This window comes from Mesocricetus auratus, unplaced genomic scaffold (genome assembly GCF_017639785.1).
Source record: "Mesocricetus auratus isolate SY011 unplaced genomic scaffold, BCM_Maur_2.0 Super-Scaffold_6730, whole genome shotgun sequence".
Taxonomy (NCBI): domain Eukaryota; kingdom Metazoa; phylum Chordata; class Mammalia; order Rodentia; family Cricetidae; genus Mesocricetus; species Mesocricetus auratus.
Genome location: NW_024429184.1, coordinates 66,572,879 through 66,589,674, shown reverse-complemented (window position 1 = coordinate 66,589,674; position 16,796 = coordinate 66,572,879). Strand labels below are relative to the sequence as shown.

The following is a 16,796-nucleotide window of genomic DNA, read 5'->3' as shown; positions in this document are numbered from 1 at the left end:
TTCTTTAGAATATGTAACATGAACAGTTGTGCCACTATAGGTAGCTCTATGGGTTCTAAGTGGAATTTTAGTGTAAACTGGAAGTCATAAAGAACTCTGTGTCGGCTGGTCTGCAATCACCTTCATTTGCCAGTAGTATGCTGTTTCAAGCACAGCCTTTATTCTCCTAGTGAGAATTCCTTTGATAATGTGCAGGGAGAAGCAGTCTGATTGCTTCTGCACTCTGGAAACAAATGACCTCATTTAATGAGAACCTAGTTTTTAGGCAAGTTGCCACAAGTGTGAACATCCCATGGTATGTGTGTGTGTGTATATATGTATGTATGTATGTATGTATGTATGTATGTATGTATGTATTCATATGTATATATGAATAAAAGATGTTCAAATGAACCCTGCCTTTTATAAAATGTTATAATTTTTTGATAAACAGCTAATGCTTTTCCTCTTAACTTTTAACTTAAAAAGAAAATTAGCCCTGAAATACCATCCAGACAAGAATCCAGATGACCCATCTGCTGCTGAGACGTTTAAAGAAATCAACAACGCCCACACAATCCTCACCGACACGTCTAAGAGAAACATATATGACAAGTATGGATCGCTGGGACTCTACGTGGCTGAGCAATTTGGAGATGAAAACGTTAACACATACTTCATGCTGTCAAGCTGGTGGGCAAAGGTACATCACTTTTTTTTTCTTCAAAAACAATTTCCTGGAAGATCACAGTATTACTCACTCTTTTAGACCCTATCTCAAAGAAAGACCAACCTTCCTTCTATTAAACTCTTGTAAATAAAATGAGACATCACTTCCACTGAAAGCTGTTATTTGGGGACCATTTTTCTTCAGTCCATCAATTAATTATGAAATCCAACATGACTTAACAGACTTCTAGACATTAATTATATTTGAGTTTGGAGCTTCAGGTTAATTCTGACTGCTCCCTTCTTCTCCTGTGGTGACTAATTAAGAACTGACTCATTGCTCAAAACCCAAAATAATTTATTAGTGTGACAACTACTTAATAAATTATTATAAGACAAATTTAGCCATGTACTTTACTATCTATAGCATAGGCTACATCAGCAAAGACAATACTTAAGAGAATGAGTGGTAATTATGTTACAGGCTCAGCTGGAGCTGGCCTTGAGGTAGCAGAGAAGACACTGGGGGGAAAGGAGAAAATTAAGTATTAGAGGACAAGGAATTGGCAAGGGAGTGAGAAATTGATAGATATCCGGTTAAGAAAAAGACAATATAAAGACTTAATAAATCACAATTTTAGTAGTAGTCTTCCTTTCCAGGAACCCCTAATGTATATACATTTGGTGATGGCCTTATATTTTTATGAATTTTAGTATTATTTCTGATAAATTAATACGCTAATGTATTTTGTGGGTAGCTGACATTCATGTAAGCTGTGGTAAATAGCTTTTAAAACCCTGCTCTCAGAAAAGGCGGGATTCACATTGAGTAGAATTTTGACTGCTGTTTTCTCCCACTTCCCCTTCCTATTTGAATGTGAGAAGTGAGAGAGTATGTTTTTGTAGGTAGGCCTGGAGAGACAGTCTACAGAGCCACGCTTGTCTTCTGCCAGCTTTCCCAGATCCCACTGACCTTCCTCTGTGAGGAACTGGGAGAAAAAGATAGTGTGGAATGAATTTGGAGCATGAGGACAACAAAGTGGGCTTTGTGGGGTTCCTTGGGACCTTTCCTTCCAGGCATGACACTATTCCCATGGGAAGGAGAATCTGCATGCCCACTAGCCGCAGATGTTTACCTGATTGAATATTGTATCTTGTCTGTCCTGGATCGTCTTGTCCAGGAGGCTGAAGAAACTAATAAAAATTTCTACAGACAAGCCTCACCCACTCGGTAGCAAAGACATAAGAGACAAAGCAGTTACAGGCACAGTTCTGTAAAAAGAAGTGTGCTTCTCTTTCCTGCTGCACCAAAGTGGTGCTAGCCAAAGTGGAACTAAATATGCTCCATATGAGTGAATCAATGGACCACCCAGATGTACATTTAAAAGTACCAGATACCTGCTTGTACCTAACAGGGTCTTGAATGTGGTAAGGGATGAAGTAAGGCTGTTTCCCACAAAGCCAATGTCCTGGAGACAGAAGCAGGACAGAGTTGAAAGGGGGCTATCAGAAAACAATATGGAGGTTGCACAAAGAAAGTGGGTAAATAGAGGTGAAGAATTCTCAGTGGTCCTTGAGGGCCAGGGATGGAGAATGCTTACAGCAAGGTCTTGGAGGCAAATGAGGGTTTTAAATTTCCCTAAAACGATGAAACCATGGAAACACATAGCAAAGAGACTGTAAATGTGTGTGATTATAGGTCCCTTTCTGCAAGCCATCTTCAGTAATAAGTAGACGGGTAATGAGGAGAAGGAAGGTGGGGATATCAACACTGAATTCTTAGGTCGCTGAAGAAGTGTGTATGCATATATGTGATCTTTATCCGTGTCTCACCCCAACTCACTGATTATATAAAAATCTGCATTAAGATGTGCAAACTTCTTTATGTATGATAATAAATTTGGTTTTTCTCAGTTGACAAAAAAGTGATTTTCTTGGAATTTCAGATTGGGGAAGTCAAGAGAAAGTGTCTCCTGTTTAGTGAGCAAGCCATTGGTGCTCATGCAGAGATCTTGGTGCTGTTCCCTGGGAGGAACAAATGATTTGTTTGCCTATTATTTTGTATACTCGTTAATTCAGTAGGAACTGGGTGTCTGCAACACATCAGGTAGTAATCCACCAGGCCCATGGGGCTGAAAGGTGACTGATGTTTGTAACCTGTAAGACATTCAGCCTGGTATAATGAGATGGACCTGTCAGCCAGTCTGGGTTCCAATTGTCAGCAAGAACAGAGTAGAGATCTCAGTTGGCCTGACCTACAATTAGAATCTGAAGGACAGGCAGTCATTGTTTTGGAGTGGAATCAGGAAAGCCATCATAAGGGTGGTTTTTGAGGCCATCTTAGACATCAGGTGGGTGTGAATGGAAGAATGGGCAGGGATGCCTAGGCAAGCAAACACACACAGAGAGTCAAGCTATGTGGCGGGAAGAGGGCTGTGCTAGTGCGGGGAGAGTTGGCAGAAACCCACTGCATGAGTTCCAGAGAACAAGGGTCTCACATAATTCATTCCAGCACCCCAGCACAGGGTGGGGTCAAAGGAAGCAAGGGTGAAGGTAGAGCAACCAACAGGATGCTCTTGAAGGGACACCAGGGACCCTGAGCAGAATCAGCAAAGCCCCCTAACCCAAATAGGGAGGAGAGTGAGGATGTAGGGATGTCCTGGAGAGGCTATGCAGGAGCAGGTTACTCACAGGCACCTGAGGCTGCAGGGAAGGCATTACAAGAGCACTCCCCTGCAGTGCACTCTCTTGGGGGTGATGACTGGCCTCCATGAACCAGTCAGTGGAACTCGTTCACTTGAACAGTGGGTATTCTGTCCAGAGATTGGTCAGGTGTTTGTTTCACTTTTCTCCCTCTTATTACTCAAAATAGCCTAAGAAGAGAGAAGAAAAGGTGCCAAGCTTCACTAATCTGACGGAAATTAATTTCCTCTAGGTCTCATTTGTACAAACGTTTGTGAGGGGAAAAAAGTTATTTAAAAGGAACGTACAAGATGGTTTTTGCAGGGGTGAGGATAAGAGTGGGTGTGTGGATGCATGGCATGTTGAGATGTTGTCACACCTCTGAGGTACATAGTTAGTTACATCTTCCTTTGCATGCCCCTCACTCAGAATCTGATGCTTACCCTAGGCCCTGTTCATCATCATCGGCCTCTTGACAGGCTGCTATTTTTGTTGCTGCCTTTGCTGCTGCTGCAACTGTTGTTGTGGACATTGTCGACCCAAATCATCAACATCAGAAGAGGACTTCTACGTGTCACCAGAGGACCTTGAGGAACAGATCAGGACTGACATGGAAAAAGGTAGGGTAAGTTGAGAGTAGGGGTCATGGGCATCATGTCAGAGATCCAAGTGGATACAGGGTCTTCCTAAAGTAACAGATCCAATGACCACAGGGTCTTCCAAAATAACAGGTCCAATGACCATACAGGGTCACTCCCCCAACTCTATCAGCTTTAGTGGATATTTTGGAGAAGATAAAAGGCATCTACCTTGACTGAGCATAGAGAAAGGCTAAACATTAATAGAGAGAAATAATTAAATGCCTGTGTCGATGTAAAACAAGTACCGCTTTCCATCTCTTTACAAGAGAAATGGTCTCTGGGTTCAAGGAAGTTAGGGTGAGAGTGTCCAGTGCTGGAAAGCTAATGTAGTTGATTTTTTTTAACTCTTTGGGGACCCACCACCTAGATCCCAAATAAATACATGGACACTTATTCTTATGAATGCTTGGTCTTAGCTTGTTTCTAGGCAGCTTTTCTTAAATTATTCAGTCTACCTTTTGCCTCTGGGTGTTTACCTTTCTCTAGTCTATGTCTTTCCTTACTCCATGGCTGGCTGTGTGGGTGAGTGGCCGGCTCCTGGTGTCCTCCTCTCCTCGCTCTCTCCCTCCACCCTCTTCTATTATTCTCTTTGCCTGCCAGTCCCACCCATTCCTCTCTCCTGCCTTGCTATTGGCCCCTCTTTATTAGACCAATCAGGTTTTTAGACAGGCAAAGTAACACAGCTTCACAGAGTTAAACAAATGCCGCATAAAAGACTGCAACACATCTTTGCATCGTTAAACAAATATTCCACATTATAAAAAAAATGTAGCACATGTCTCCCCTCTGCTCAGCCACCTCTGTCTGTCCATTTGTGTGCACACATCTCCACTCTGTTCAGTCACCTTTGACTGTCTGTCTGTCTGTCTGTCTGTCTGTCTGTCTGTCTGTGTGCATACAATTCTGCTACATTACTTTATTTTTCAAGTTCATACTATCCAAAATAAAAACAGTAAAGAAGATCTCACAGAATTCAGAGCACCAGAGATATTTTATGGTCCTGGACAATGTCTTTGTTTAAGCAATCTAGGATCAAGCCATCCATTGTATTGCTGTGTCTTGAGGCCACTCTTGCTGTCGCTTTCTCCTGTGGAATACGTTATGATCTTGGGGTGCAGACTTCATCACTCCCAAGTCCCCCCAAACAGCTGAAGGGATTACTTAATGACTGAAAGAAGCTACTGTCTTCAGGTCTGCTGGAACCAGAACGGTGCACTCTCCTGGTTCTCTGGTCACACTAAAACAGCACCAGAGACTGTTGAAAGGCTTCTGTATGCCTGTATTTCCCATCAGATGTAACGCTAAGTAACATATTGTGTGAATGAACCATACAGACTCCAGCAAAAGGATGTCTTTAGTCATGCGAATAGTACTGAATCCCAGACTCTCAGAATTGGGAGCTCAAAGAGGGCAGAGGGCTTTGTTTGTTTGGTTTGGTTTGGTTTGGGTTTTGTGGGTTTTTTTGTTGTTTGTTTGTTTGTTTGTCTTGCTATGGGCATGGAAGTATTCTGATCATGTTACTGATGTTGAAACCTAACTGTGGCCTGATGGGGAACTACAATGGGTGTACTTTTTTTACCTTGTGTTATTTTGTATAGACAGCGACAAATATTAAATCTTTTATTGAGGATGTACAAAATGAACAGACATTCAGGAGCAGTAACAAATGAATTAGGCAGCGATAATTACATGGAAAGGCCTTCTCATTAGGGAAAGGTGGTGTCTGTGTCACAACTCGTTCACAAGTGACGATTACAGGGTAGGGGTCACATGCTCTCTTGTGAGGGAGGCGCTTAAGAATTAGGAAGAAAATGCCACACTTCATTTCTGTGGTTATAACTCATTTTCTCTGGGTGTAACTTACCAGGAAAACCAGCAAACTGACCTTTAATGAAACCGAAATGTCAGTTTCTACAAGGGAAGAGATGGGGAACGTGGGTGGTCTCTGGGCTACGGTGTGAGGTCTCTGTGGGTGCAGTATTATAAAACCATGTCTCCCTGACCACATGACCTATCACCCTGCTATGCCCATCAGTCATCCCAGTGCTCAGCCACTGACAGCACAGGGAGGGACAGTGAAATGACAGCCTCAGCTGTGTGTTGACTTGTCTTAACTTTTTTAGCTTTATCCTTTTTAATCTAGGCCGAATCAGTTCTACATCTGAATTAAAATGCGAAGCAAGGAGTTTCGTTGTGGTGTTTTCACACACGTCATGGCACTTCTAATTCTTCCTACCTTTTTATTTGTAGCAGGAAAACCTAAATTAGGTGAACTGAACCCAGATCTCCTGAGTCCAGCATACACACTTACTGAAAAGCCTTGCTGCCCTTTCTCCGTTGAGTTGGATAAAAAGCTCCGGCAGGTCATTTCAGTAGACCTTGGTGGAAGATCTCTTGTCTGGAATAGAAACTTAGACTAGGTGCCAGCTTCTCCCTGGGGCTCCTCCTGCTGGGTGATTGGTGATGGGTCTGTGCTTCTCTCCCCGTCCTGGTACCCCAGAGTTACCGACTGTATTACAGAGGTCAGACCTGACATCTACACTACTACAGTGAAGAAGGGAACAACATTTTCATATTTATAAATATTTGAAAGGTCTTATGCTAGGGAGACCCAGGTTTTATGGAACCTGAAATTTATGTAATCTTGGCAGGCCTCTTTAAAAAGACACACTTCTGTCTGAACTTGAGTATTTGCTTAAAATGAGAGAACGGAATCACAACAAATTAATGTGCTTAAAAATGGACAAATACCAGCCGGGCGGTGGTGGCGCACGCCTTTAATCCCAGCACTCGGGAGACAGAGGCAGGTGGATCTCTGTGAGTTCGAGACCAAGCCTGGTCTACCGAGTGAGTTCCAGGACAGGCTCCAAAACAATACAGAGAAACCCTGTCTCAAAAAACCCAAAAAAAAAAAAAATGGACAAATACCATGTATGTCACAAAATCAGAGGGGTTAATACAATTATGAGCTACCCAGCTCATCTATATGGCATTTTCCTATGGCTGCATATTCTTTGATTGCATATTCATGAAAAGTAAATGTACTATATCATTTTCTGTAGAAAACCTAAAAATGATTCTGCCTTTACAGTATTTGACCAAAATTTACTTTTTTATCACTGATGAATTAAAAACATTTCTTCTAGCTTTACAACTCACATTGACATTACAGATTATTGTCAAATTTGGGAGGCCTATCTAGTTTATTTAATAATGTAAGATTTGAAAGAATTTTCCATAGACAACTTCTTTTTAAGCCTTATTTATTTATTATTTATATAGTGTTCTGCCTACATGCCATGGGAAGGCACAAGATCTCATTATAAATGGCTGTGAGCCACTGGGCGATGGTGGTGCACGCCTTTAATCCCAGCACTCGGGAGGCAGAGGCAGGCGGATTTCTGTGAGTTCGAGAGCAGCCTGGTCTTTGAGACAGAAACCCTGTCTCAAAACAAACAAAACAAAAAAATGGCTGTGAGCCACCATGTGATTGCTGGGAATTGAACTCAGGACCTTTGAAAGAACAGCCAGTGCTCTTAATCTCTGAGCCATCTCTCCAGCCCCACACAGACAATATTTACTCTGCACATTTCAAACCTTGTTGGCATTACAACACCTAATCTCACTGGGGTCAGAGCCCACAGGACACATTAATATGATGTGTCGCAGTCTCTGGTGTAGATTTTAATGTCGCCCCAGCACATGCATTGGCATAGTGAGATATAGAAGTATTCTTTAAGCCATTCCTACACCTGTCTAGGTAGCAATAACTAGCTATATCCAGATTTGCTGCAAAATCAAGTCCCATTGAACTCAAACAGAATTCATCTCCAATTCAGTTTTCCTCTAGCCAAATCTCTTAATAGGTCTTTTGTATCCGTTGTCAGAAGGAGGTATCACGAGAGAAGCCAGTGTGGAAGGAGACAGGGCTTTTCCTGATTTGGATGTCTTTGATCCCAGTCTTTGCTCTGTATAGGGTCTCTGGAACTGAGGTCTCACTAACTGTGCCCTGAGTCCACCATGGCTCTCTAGTGTAAACGCCTGGTAGTGATGCTATGCTTCATTTGTGACCAGTTGCAATAGTTGAGTCCAGATTTACATTCCACGAATTCAGAGATGCAAGTAGCCTACTGGCAATTTTACTGTAAATTAAGACTGGTGAGGTGGAAAACCAGACCGTATCTGAGGACCTCACTCTCTGATCTGTGTCTGAATGATGGTGGTACTGAGCACATTTCCCTGGGAGGGGAAGGAGTGGAGCTAATTAACATAAGATAAAATAGTGTGTGGAGTAATAGGGTAGCATGGGGTTTATATCAACTGTTCATCTAAGTGCTATACATCTAGTTATCCATTGCTTAAAGATTTGACCCATAAATGAAGGTTATGTCCAGAAATTTATTTTTTGTGCATGAATACTGATTTTAAAAGGCAGCGTTTCTTTCTCCTGTTATTTCTTCATCCAGAAATGCTGAAATATGAAATATAATGAAACTTAAGTGAGGCTTTTCTCCTTCCAGGATAAAAGTTAACAACTGCTGGACTTTTCCCTTATACCTTACTATACCAACCAAAACCAACCAAAAGGAGAGCAGGAGTTAGCAAGAATTGGGACTGCATGATCCTTCCCATCTTCCATGGTTGGCTTAATCTTGTACAAGTCTTGTAAATGCTGCCACACCACTTCGAGTTCATATAAGCAACAGTTCTGTCAAGTCCAGAAAGTATTGTTTCCCTGCAAAAAGTCTACTACTTCTGACTCTTAGAATCTTTCCAACTCGCTTTAGCAATGATCCATGAGCCTTGGAGAGATGGTGTCAGGCTCTAATGCAGTGGTTCTCAACCTTCCTGATGCTGCCACCCTTTAATATAGTTCTTCATGTTGTGGTGACCCCCCAACCATAAAATTATTTTTGTTGCTATTCCATAACTGTAATTTTGCTACTCTTATGAATAACAATGTAAATATCTGTGTTTTCTGATGGTCTTAGGCAACCCCTGTGAAAGGGTCATTTGGCCCCCCAAAGGGGTTGTAGTCCACAGGTTGAGAATTGATGCTCTAGTGGATGGGCCTGTGTGTGTGTGTGTGTGTGTGTGTGAGAGAGAGAGAGAGAGAGAGAGAGAGAGAGAGAGAGAGAGAGAGAGAGAGAGGAGAGAGAGGAGAGAAAGAGAAGAGCACACATGAAGTTGGAGAGAAAAGCAGGCAGAGGAGAGATTGGAAGGGAGGGAATGATGCAATTGATGAAAACACACTATGTGCACGTTTGACATTTTCAACCAGTAAGAAAAAAGACAGAAAATATGAAAAAGAAAAAATAAAAGGAGTTAACTAGAAAAGTAATTTCTGGTTGAATTAACCCCTTCAAATTTCATATTATATTATATATATATAATTATATTATATTATAGAATGTTATATTTCTTAATTTGTAAAAAATCTAAATTTGAATACTTTCTACCTACTAAGTCATCTTTAAAAATGTTAGAAATGTTAACTGGCTTTGAAATCACATAACAAGTCTGATTTTGCACATGAAGCTTTGTCTTTGCACACACTTCTGTCATGTGTGTGTATGTGTATTGTATATGTGTGTGTATGTGTGTGTATATGTGTATATGGGTGTATATATGTGTGTGTATGTGTATGAGTGTGTGTATATATATGTCTGTGTGTATGTGTGTGTATGTGCATGTATATGTGTATATGTGTGTGTATATGTGTGTGTGTGTGTTTCAGCCACACCTGCCGTTTGCTGCTGCTGTTGCTGCTGTTGAACTGTTAGATATCTTTGTAATTGTAAATGTGTACTAGTCTCTGCTTCCGTGTGGTGGGCGCTGGGTGGCTTTGCTGGCAGAAGACAGAGAGCTGTTTGAGTTGCTCTGTTTCTTTAGATGGTGTTGAAGAATGTTACCCAGCCTCTATGGTTAAAAAATGAAGAGCAGACAGTTCAAACATTGCCATCATTCAGTATTTGCTGCCAGCTGGAGAGCTCACAAATGGGGTCTCCTGATTCTCAAAATACCCTCCCAGTGCGAACCTAGAAGGACTGTAATGCTTTTGGAAACCAGTCGATATCAAAAGAACTTACCCTGGGTAATTTTCAGTCTTTGAATTAAAACCTAAACAGTGAAAGGATATTGCCTTGCTCTCACATTTAGAAACTCCACTGTGTGGAATGTTGAGAGGCGTGATTAAAACAGGTTGTTTGGACCCTGCACCCCTTTGACATCTGAAGGTCACAAGGAAATCTGAATTCTATCAGCTATGATAGAATCATATTCTGCTATGTTATTTCTCTCACTCTCTCCCCTCCTCCTCCCTGTTTGTGCTTAACAAGGAATAAAAGTAACAAAAGCCTAAATTGCAGCCAGTAATCAAAAAGATAAGGACTAAATTCAGTTTTTTTCTTTTATGCCAAAGCCAATAGAATTAAATCCAACGAAAACTGTTCAGGCAAATACTAACGATTCCTTGTGGTTTCCTTTCTATGGAAAGAGGTAGAGCAGAATCCCTAAAGGAGAGGAGAGTGTATAGTACTGACCTTGGATCTAAAGGAGTATGATTCAGAGCCCAGAAAAAATGGTGATTGCTTAGTTGTTATTTCCCTCCACCTGGATAGAACTCAAATAAATTCACAACCACTGAGCAGAAGCAGCCATATGGTTCTTGTTCTCAGCCAAGATATAGAGAGACATGCATTACACATCCAACACCGTTCAGCATTCATTACATCTGCCTGTCCAGGGAAAGGGCACTGAGGGAAAAGGAAATTCTTCCTCTCTCTTTTCGGGCTCCATATTTAGTCTCCTTTTCCCTGCAATGAGGAAGCAGTGTCTAAGAAGAGTGCAAAGAAAGTAACGTTAGGAATCTGTGATACTTCATATAAAGACATCATCGAGCGTTAAGGCACCAGGCCAGGGCAGTAGGATGGGTGAGCCAGCCTAGAACTGTCCCCAACAAGGCAGCACAAAGTGCACCTTCGATGCTTCACTGCCAAGATAACTCGTAAGAAGTGTGTGTGTGTGTGTGTGTGTGTGTGTGTGTGTGTGTGTGTTGACTGAGATCATCTTTCCATATCAAATATTTATTGAGCACTTAGTAACTGTTGACAGTGTGTTAGCAGACCTGGTCCCTGGAATCTTGAGGATTACAATCTAGCTAATAAGATTTAGAGGCAAATATTAAATATAGAAACACAGAGAGCTAGCCAATTTGCACAATAAATCTACCAGAAGAGAAACATGGGGCCTGTCAAAGTGAACAATAAATAGCTTGACCTAAATTCAGGCTAATACAGCTTTCCAGAAAAGTGGCATTTAAAGCAGAAAGATCAAGTTGCAGGGGACCATGGAGATGGGAAGCCTTTGAAGAAACAAATCTTGACCCAAGAATTATTTGGTACAGTTCCTCCCTAAATCCTGCAGATAAGATAGTGAATGGTATTGTATACACTAGGCAAGACAGCTGGAGCGTATTAGGGGGCTCCACCAGACAGTTCTATCACTGAATTAGTGTAACAGCTTCCTTCATGAAGGTGCTATTTGCAATGAGCCCGGAACTAAGATGTGTTTACACAAGGAAGGGTTCAATGCTTCAAAATCAGTAGGGGCAGCTAGGAGAGAGGAAAAGGAGTCTAGAGAGAACCATGGAGACTCGGGGAAGTTCTGGAACACTCTGTAAAGAGACAGACTTGGGGGTGTGATGCTAAGTGAAAGAATCTAGGTACAAAAGACAAGTGTGCTGTGCTTTCAGTCAGATAAAAAAACATTCAGGGCCATTTGTGGAGGAGAAAACAGGTTGGTGGTTGCCCGGACCTAGGGAAAAGGGAGAGCAAAGGGCAGCCCCATTTTGGTCCAGGGAGACATTTGGCAGCTACACAAAGGTGGTGAATTGTGTGTGACTGGAAGTAAGGGGTCGGGGTGGGGATGGAGGAAACAGGCCTGAGTAGAACAAGATATTCATTAAGCATGGGAAGTGGGAAAGTTACCCCAGCACTTTGTTGCCTAATTGAGAGCCTCACACTGCCAGCTGCTGAGGCAGAGGGGTGTGTCAGTCCCAGTTCTCTGAAAGACGGCTGAGGTGTTTTATTTAATTCACTTCTCAGAGCTTGTCGTTATTTCTTTATTAAACAGATACAAGCAAATATTGAGACCTAACTTTTCCCATCAGAGAAAGTAATGTCACCCTCCTCTGTGGCATTCCCTCTTCCCTTCTTAGAAGGAACCCCCTTGAGTTTCCTACTATTACTTTATTTATATCCCCACTATATTCCTATCCCTAATCAGCAGAGCGTTTGGTTTTGCACATCTCTGGACTTTGAATGAATGGCCCTTTTGTACAGTAACACTTCCTGTAACTTGCTTTGCTCTCCTCAACATTACATGACTGAGATTCACTTTGCTGATGTGCTTGCCTCTCTCCCAGAACACCTTCCTGCTTCTAATCAGTCTGACTTTCCCTCACATTTGGCTCACCCTGAAATCCACTGTCTAAACCACTGGTACTATTTTGTCTGTATTTTGTCTATTTATTCTCACTGTTATAATATTCCGAGAAAGAATCCCTAATTTAGTATTCATTTTACTGGTGATGAACGTGAGTAAACCCCACCTTATTTGCCATTACATGCAGCTGGTAGGAATGATCTTGTACTTACGTCTTAATGCATGAGTGCTAAGGGGCATTTGTGTTTACACACAGCACTGGAATTCCTTAGACACATGGTATGTGCACCTACAATATATTAAGTAGCATCAAGAAGTCCTGCAAAACCGAGGAGTTAATTTAAATCCCCACCTGAAGTGGCACCCATGGAGCCTGCATGGGTCTGTATTAGGTCCTTTGCATATATGCTGTGGTTCTTTAGCTTGGAATTTCTGTGGGACTCCTTACAGTGGGAGTGGGGTGTGTCTGTGACTCTTTTGCTTGCTCTTGGAACCCTTTTCCTCCTACTGGGTTGCCATGTCCAGCCTTGATATGAGGGTTTGTGCCTAGTTTTACTGCATCTTGTTATGCCATGTCCAGCTGATGTCATTAGGAGGCCTGTTTTCTTATTTTGCTTTGTTTTTTCTTGAAGGGAAGTGGAAGAGCAGTGGATCTGGGAGACAGGGAAGGGAATGAAGGGGGGACTGAAGGGAGAGAAGCCTGTGATCAGGATGTATTTTTGTGAGAGAATAAATAAAAAGAAAAAAGAAAAATGAAAAAAATTTACATCCCCACCAAGAGCTCATGTGAGTTTCTGTTGCTTCACATCCTTGCCAACACTTGACATTGCCAGACTGGAAATATGTGACAATCTAGTGTGTGGGATATGGCATAGTGCCATGGCTTTAATTTTTGTCTCTTTGTTTACTAGTAAGGTTGAACATTTGTATGCACGTGTGGTATGTGTATGTGTGGTAAAGGTTCAGTACATGTCTATGTGGGAGCCAAAGACTGGCCCAGGTAAATGGCTGCTGAGGAACAACACTTAGGGTTGCCTTCTGGCCTCCACATACACATGCTTGTATGCTTGTCCCACACACCAACACACCACAGCCAAGGAGAGAAAGAAGCAAGCAAAAGAAAGAGACATGACTTTGTAGGAGAATCCAGTTGCCTCTTGGGCCTGTGAATTCAAATATTACTTTCCAGCTTTTGTAATTTCATCCTTAAAGGCATATTGTCTTCACACTATCCTTCATAGTTTTTAAGCCATTATCACATTTTCTTTTTGTGTCTGGGTAATGTTCTGAATAATCTCTTTGGATAGGTCTTCCACTTCATTAATTCCCTTTCTAGCTTTTTAAAGCTCTTTAGTTATTTAAAATGTAATTTCAGGTACTTTAATCACTAGCTTCTTATTGACTTCAAAGTCTGATAACTTTAAATACACTATTCTTTTACATTCTGTTTGATAAATGCAAATATTGAAGTCTCTCTGGGTCCTATTTCATCTTTTGTTGTTACTATCAGCTTTCAGTCCATGAACATTGTTTCTATGTTTCTTTCTTTTTCTGTGAGCATGATTTGTGTGTGTGAGTGTGTGTGTGTGTGTGTGTGTGTGTGTGCGTGTGTGTGCCCGAGCGCGTGCATGCATGTTGACTATAAGCTCAAGTTCCTTGTAATCTTATAGGGACTTTTTAGTGCTAGGTGGAGTGTGAAGTCATTCATTTCTGCTAGGTCCCCGAGAGCCCAACAGTTTTGTGCTGAATGATTTTCTGGGTGTCTTCTTTTAGAAGACTTGGATATTGAAAAGACATGGGCTGCCAACTTGTGAGCTTGTTAGTTTGTCATCAAGCGTTTTTAAGGAAACTTCTTCAGCTGAGCACTAGAACAGAACTTCATGTAGACTTAAGAGCAAGTGTGGCTACTCTGGACACTAGCTTTATGTGTTAAACTTTCTCTTGGGTTCTCCAGCAAAGCAAGCTCTGAGCACTAAGTCAAGTCCCAACAAAAGCCATGCATTCAGTTGTGGACTACAAGACTCTAGAGCTCATCCTCCATATAAATGACATTTTTCATACATGCTGTAGCTTTCATGAAAAATGGAACCTGGAATGTGCAATGTCCAACCTGGGTTTAGTTATCATCCTGCAATTAGCAAAATTTGAAGAATTCAGGCAATGTCTTGTGAGTTGATTTGCTTATTTCAACAAAACGACTGCCTATTGTCCCATTATCAAAGGAATTTGGTTAAAAAAAAAAAAGGTCTGATTAATGCTTCTTTGTGTCCCCTCTCTACCAGATATGGACTTTCCGGTTGTTCTCCAGCCTACAAATGCAAATGAGAAGACGCAGCTAATCAGTGAAGGATCTCGAAGTTATTGCACAGACTCCTGATGTTGGGCCCATGAAGGGTTCACAGCACCTCTTCTGGGTTCAGCCATGTCTCTGGGTGTTAAGGAGGAGGTGGGGACATGAAATGCTGTGAACGTATTCACATTCGTATTTTATTTTTAGGTTAAGGGGAAGATGATTGCTACATGATTTTCTCAGACTTTCTCCTTGAGTAGAATTCCTAATGAAAAGCATTCAGTTTGGTGAATAAAGGCCCAAAGAGTTGTTCAATGCTGCTTGCATGAGCTAAGACTGAAGCAGTGGACAGTCTTCAGGAGTCTTAATGTGAGCTAGACGTTATTCCTCCCAGACTAATGTAGAAGAACAGACACTCTTCACCCACTTAACTGAACACAGGAGTCACACTTGCCATATGTGTCATGAGAAAAACTCTTAGAGGAGCTGGGCATTGGTGACTAAGGCCTTTAATCCCAGCACTCGGGAGGCAGAGGCAGGTGGATCTCTGTGAGTTCGAGACCAGCCTGGTCTACAAAAGCTAGTTCCAGGACAGCCTCCAAAGTCACAGAGAAACTGTGTCTCGGAGAACCAATAAAAAATAAATAAAATAAAATAAAAAAAACCCTCTGAGAGGAGTTGAGGAATCTGTGTTTGTGGAGCCCTTCATCGATATTTAAAGTGGTTGCAGAAATGTGACCTGAAAGAGAAATGGCGTTTATCAAAAACTGATTAAGTAAAAACAGGGACAGATAGAGTTAGTGCATGCTTCTACACTAGCCTTTGAAACGTCAAAAATGCTCAACGTGATTCCATCTTAGAACCAAGGGAGAGAATCAGTATGAGCCTGACCTAGTCCCCAAAGTAATTAACCATTTTTCTAATAAAATGGTCTGTGTAGACCCTGCCGTTAGAGTCAGATAAGGAAGATAGACACATCCGAAGTAAGGGGTACGGCTCTGATGTCTACATAGTCACATTGCAAAGCACAGCACACGCTTTCATAAAATTCATTATAGGGAACAGCTCTGCACACTGGGATCCGAAGCTTCAAAGTCACCTTTGAGTGTGCGTGTTTGATTCCTTTATCTCACCATGCCGAAGCAACCATGTGCACCAAGGCGATTTGCGACTTTTTTCTGAGCCTTTCTTGGTTCTTTATATAATATTCATTTTCAAGTTCTCATTATATTTTTGTATAACATTGCATAAAATGCCATCTTCTTTTCCTTTTGTTTCTTCTCCCCACCCCACCAAATTATAGTCAATTGCTGCTAAATATATATCATAAGTGAAAACTAGTGTTACAGCTCTGACAGCTCTAGAGTCACTGAAACTCTGCTCAGACTGTGCAGTGACTGAAATTTCTCCCCCTACACATTGAACCAGAAAGAGACTTGATTTGGAAGCTAAGAAAACTAACCTATGTTTGACTGGTCCTTGTGTCATCAGCAGTGGGGATACAGATACAGACCACACTGGCAACTTCCTGAAGAGTTCTTTTCAAAAACCTTCAACCAGATGAAATGGAACCTATGCATGGCTTAGACAGTAGATTTCAGGGTGAGTCACATGTGACGCAAACTCAGGCTGACTGAAGAAAGAAAGGTGTTCCAGGAGAGAGTCAAGCACACCGAATAGGACATGTCAGGCTTCTCTAAGGGAGAGCTGCAACTAGGTTTCTTTACAATAGTTATATGTAGGTTTGGGTGGCTTGCGAGTTACGTCTAGAAAGCTTGCTAAGAAACCACTCCTTGTCTAACGTTGTCCAAAGACTTAATTAGTAACAGGGCTAAAAGTTGAGCTGGGCGGTGGTGGCACACACCTTTAATCCCAGCACTCGGAAGGCAGAGGCAGGCAAATCTCTGTGAGTTCGAGGCCGGGCTGGACTGACAGCCTCCAAAACAATACAGAGAAACCCTGTCTTAAAAAGTTGAATTATTTTTTTAATCAGTATCTTAGCTAGGATTTCTGTAGCTGTGAAGAGGTACCATGACTATTGCAGCTCTTACAAAGGAAAGCATCTAACTGAGTCTGGCTTACAAGCATAG

General features: G+C 41.7%; 1 protein-coding gene across 2 annotated transcripts in view; it reads left to right on the top strand.

The window, feature by feature from the left end:
• The window catches only part of Dnajc5b (DnaJ heat shock protein family (Hsp40) member C5 beta), a 73,006-nt gene extending 57,985 nt beyond the window's left edge, over nt 1–15,021 (top strand). The window contains exons 4-6 of one of the 2 annotated variants that reach the window (XM_040741462.1): nt 469–682; nt 3,779–3,955; nt 14,699–15,021. In XM_040741462.1, the coding sequence (XP_040597396.1) occupies nt 469–682; nt 3,779–3,955; nt 14,699–14,755 (448 nt within the window). In that variant the 3' untranslated portion in view covers nt 14,756–15,021. The remainder of the gene's footprint in view (nt 1–468; nt 683–3,778; nt 3,956–14,698) is intronic. The other variant, XM_013110937.3, reaches the window with a different exon arrangement.
• The last annotated feature ends 1,775 nt before the right edge of the window (nt 15,022–16,796 follow it).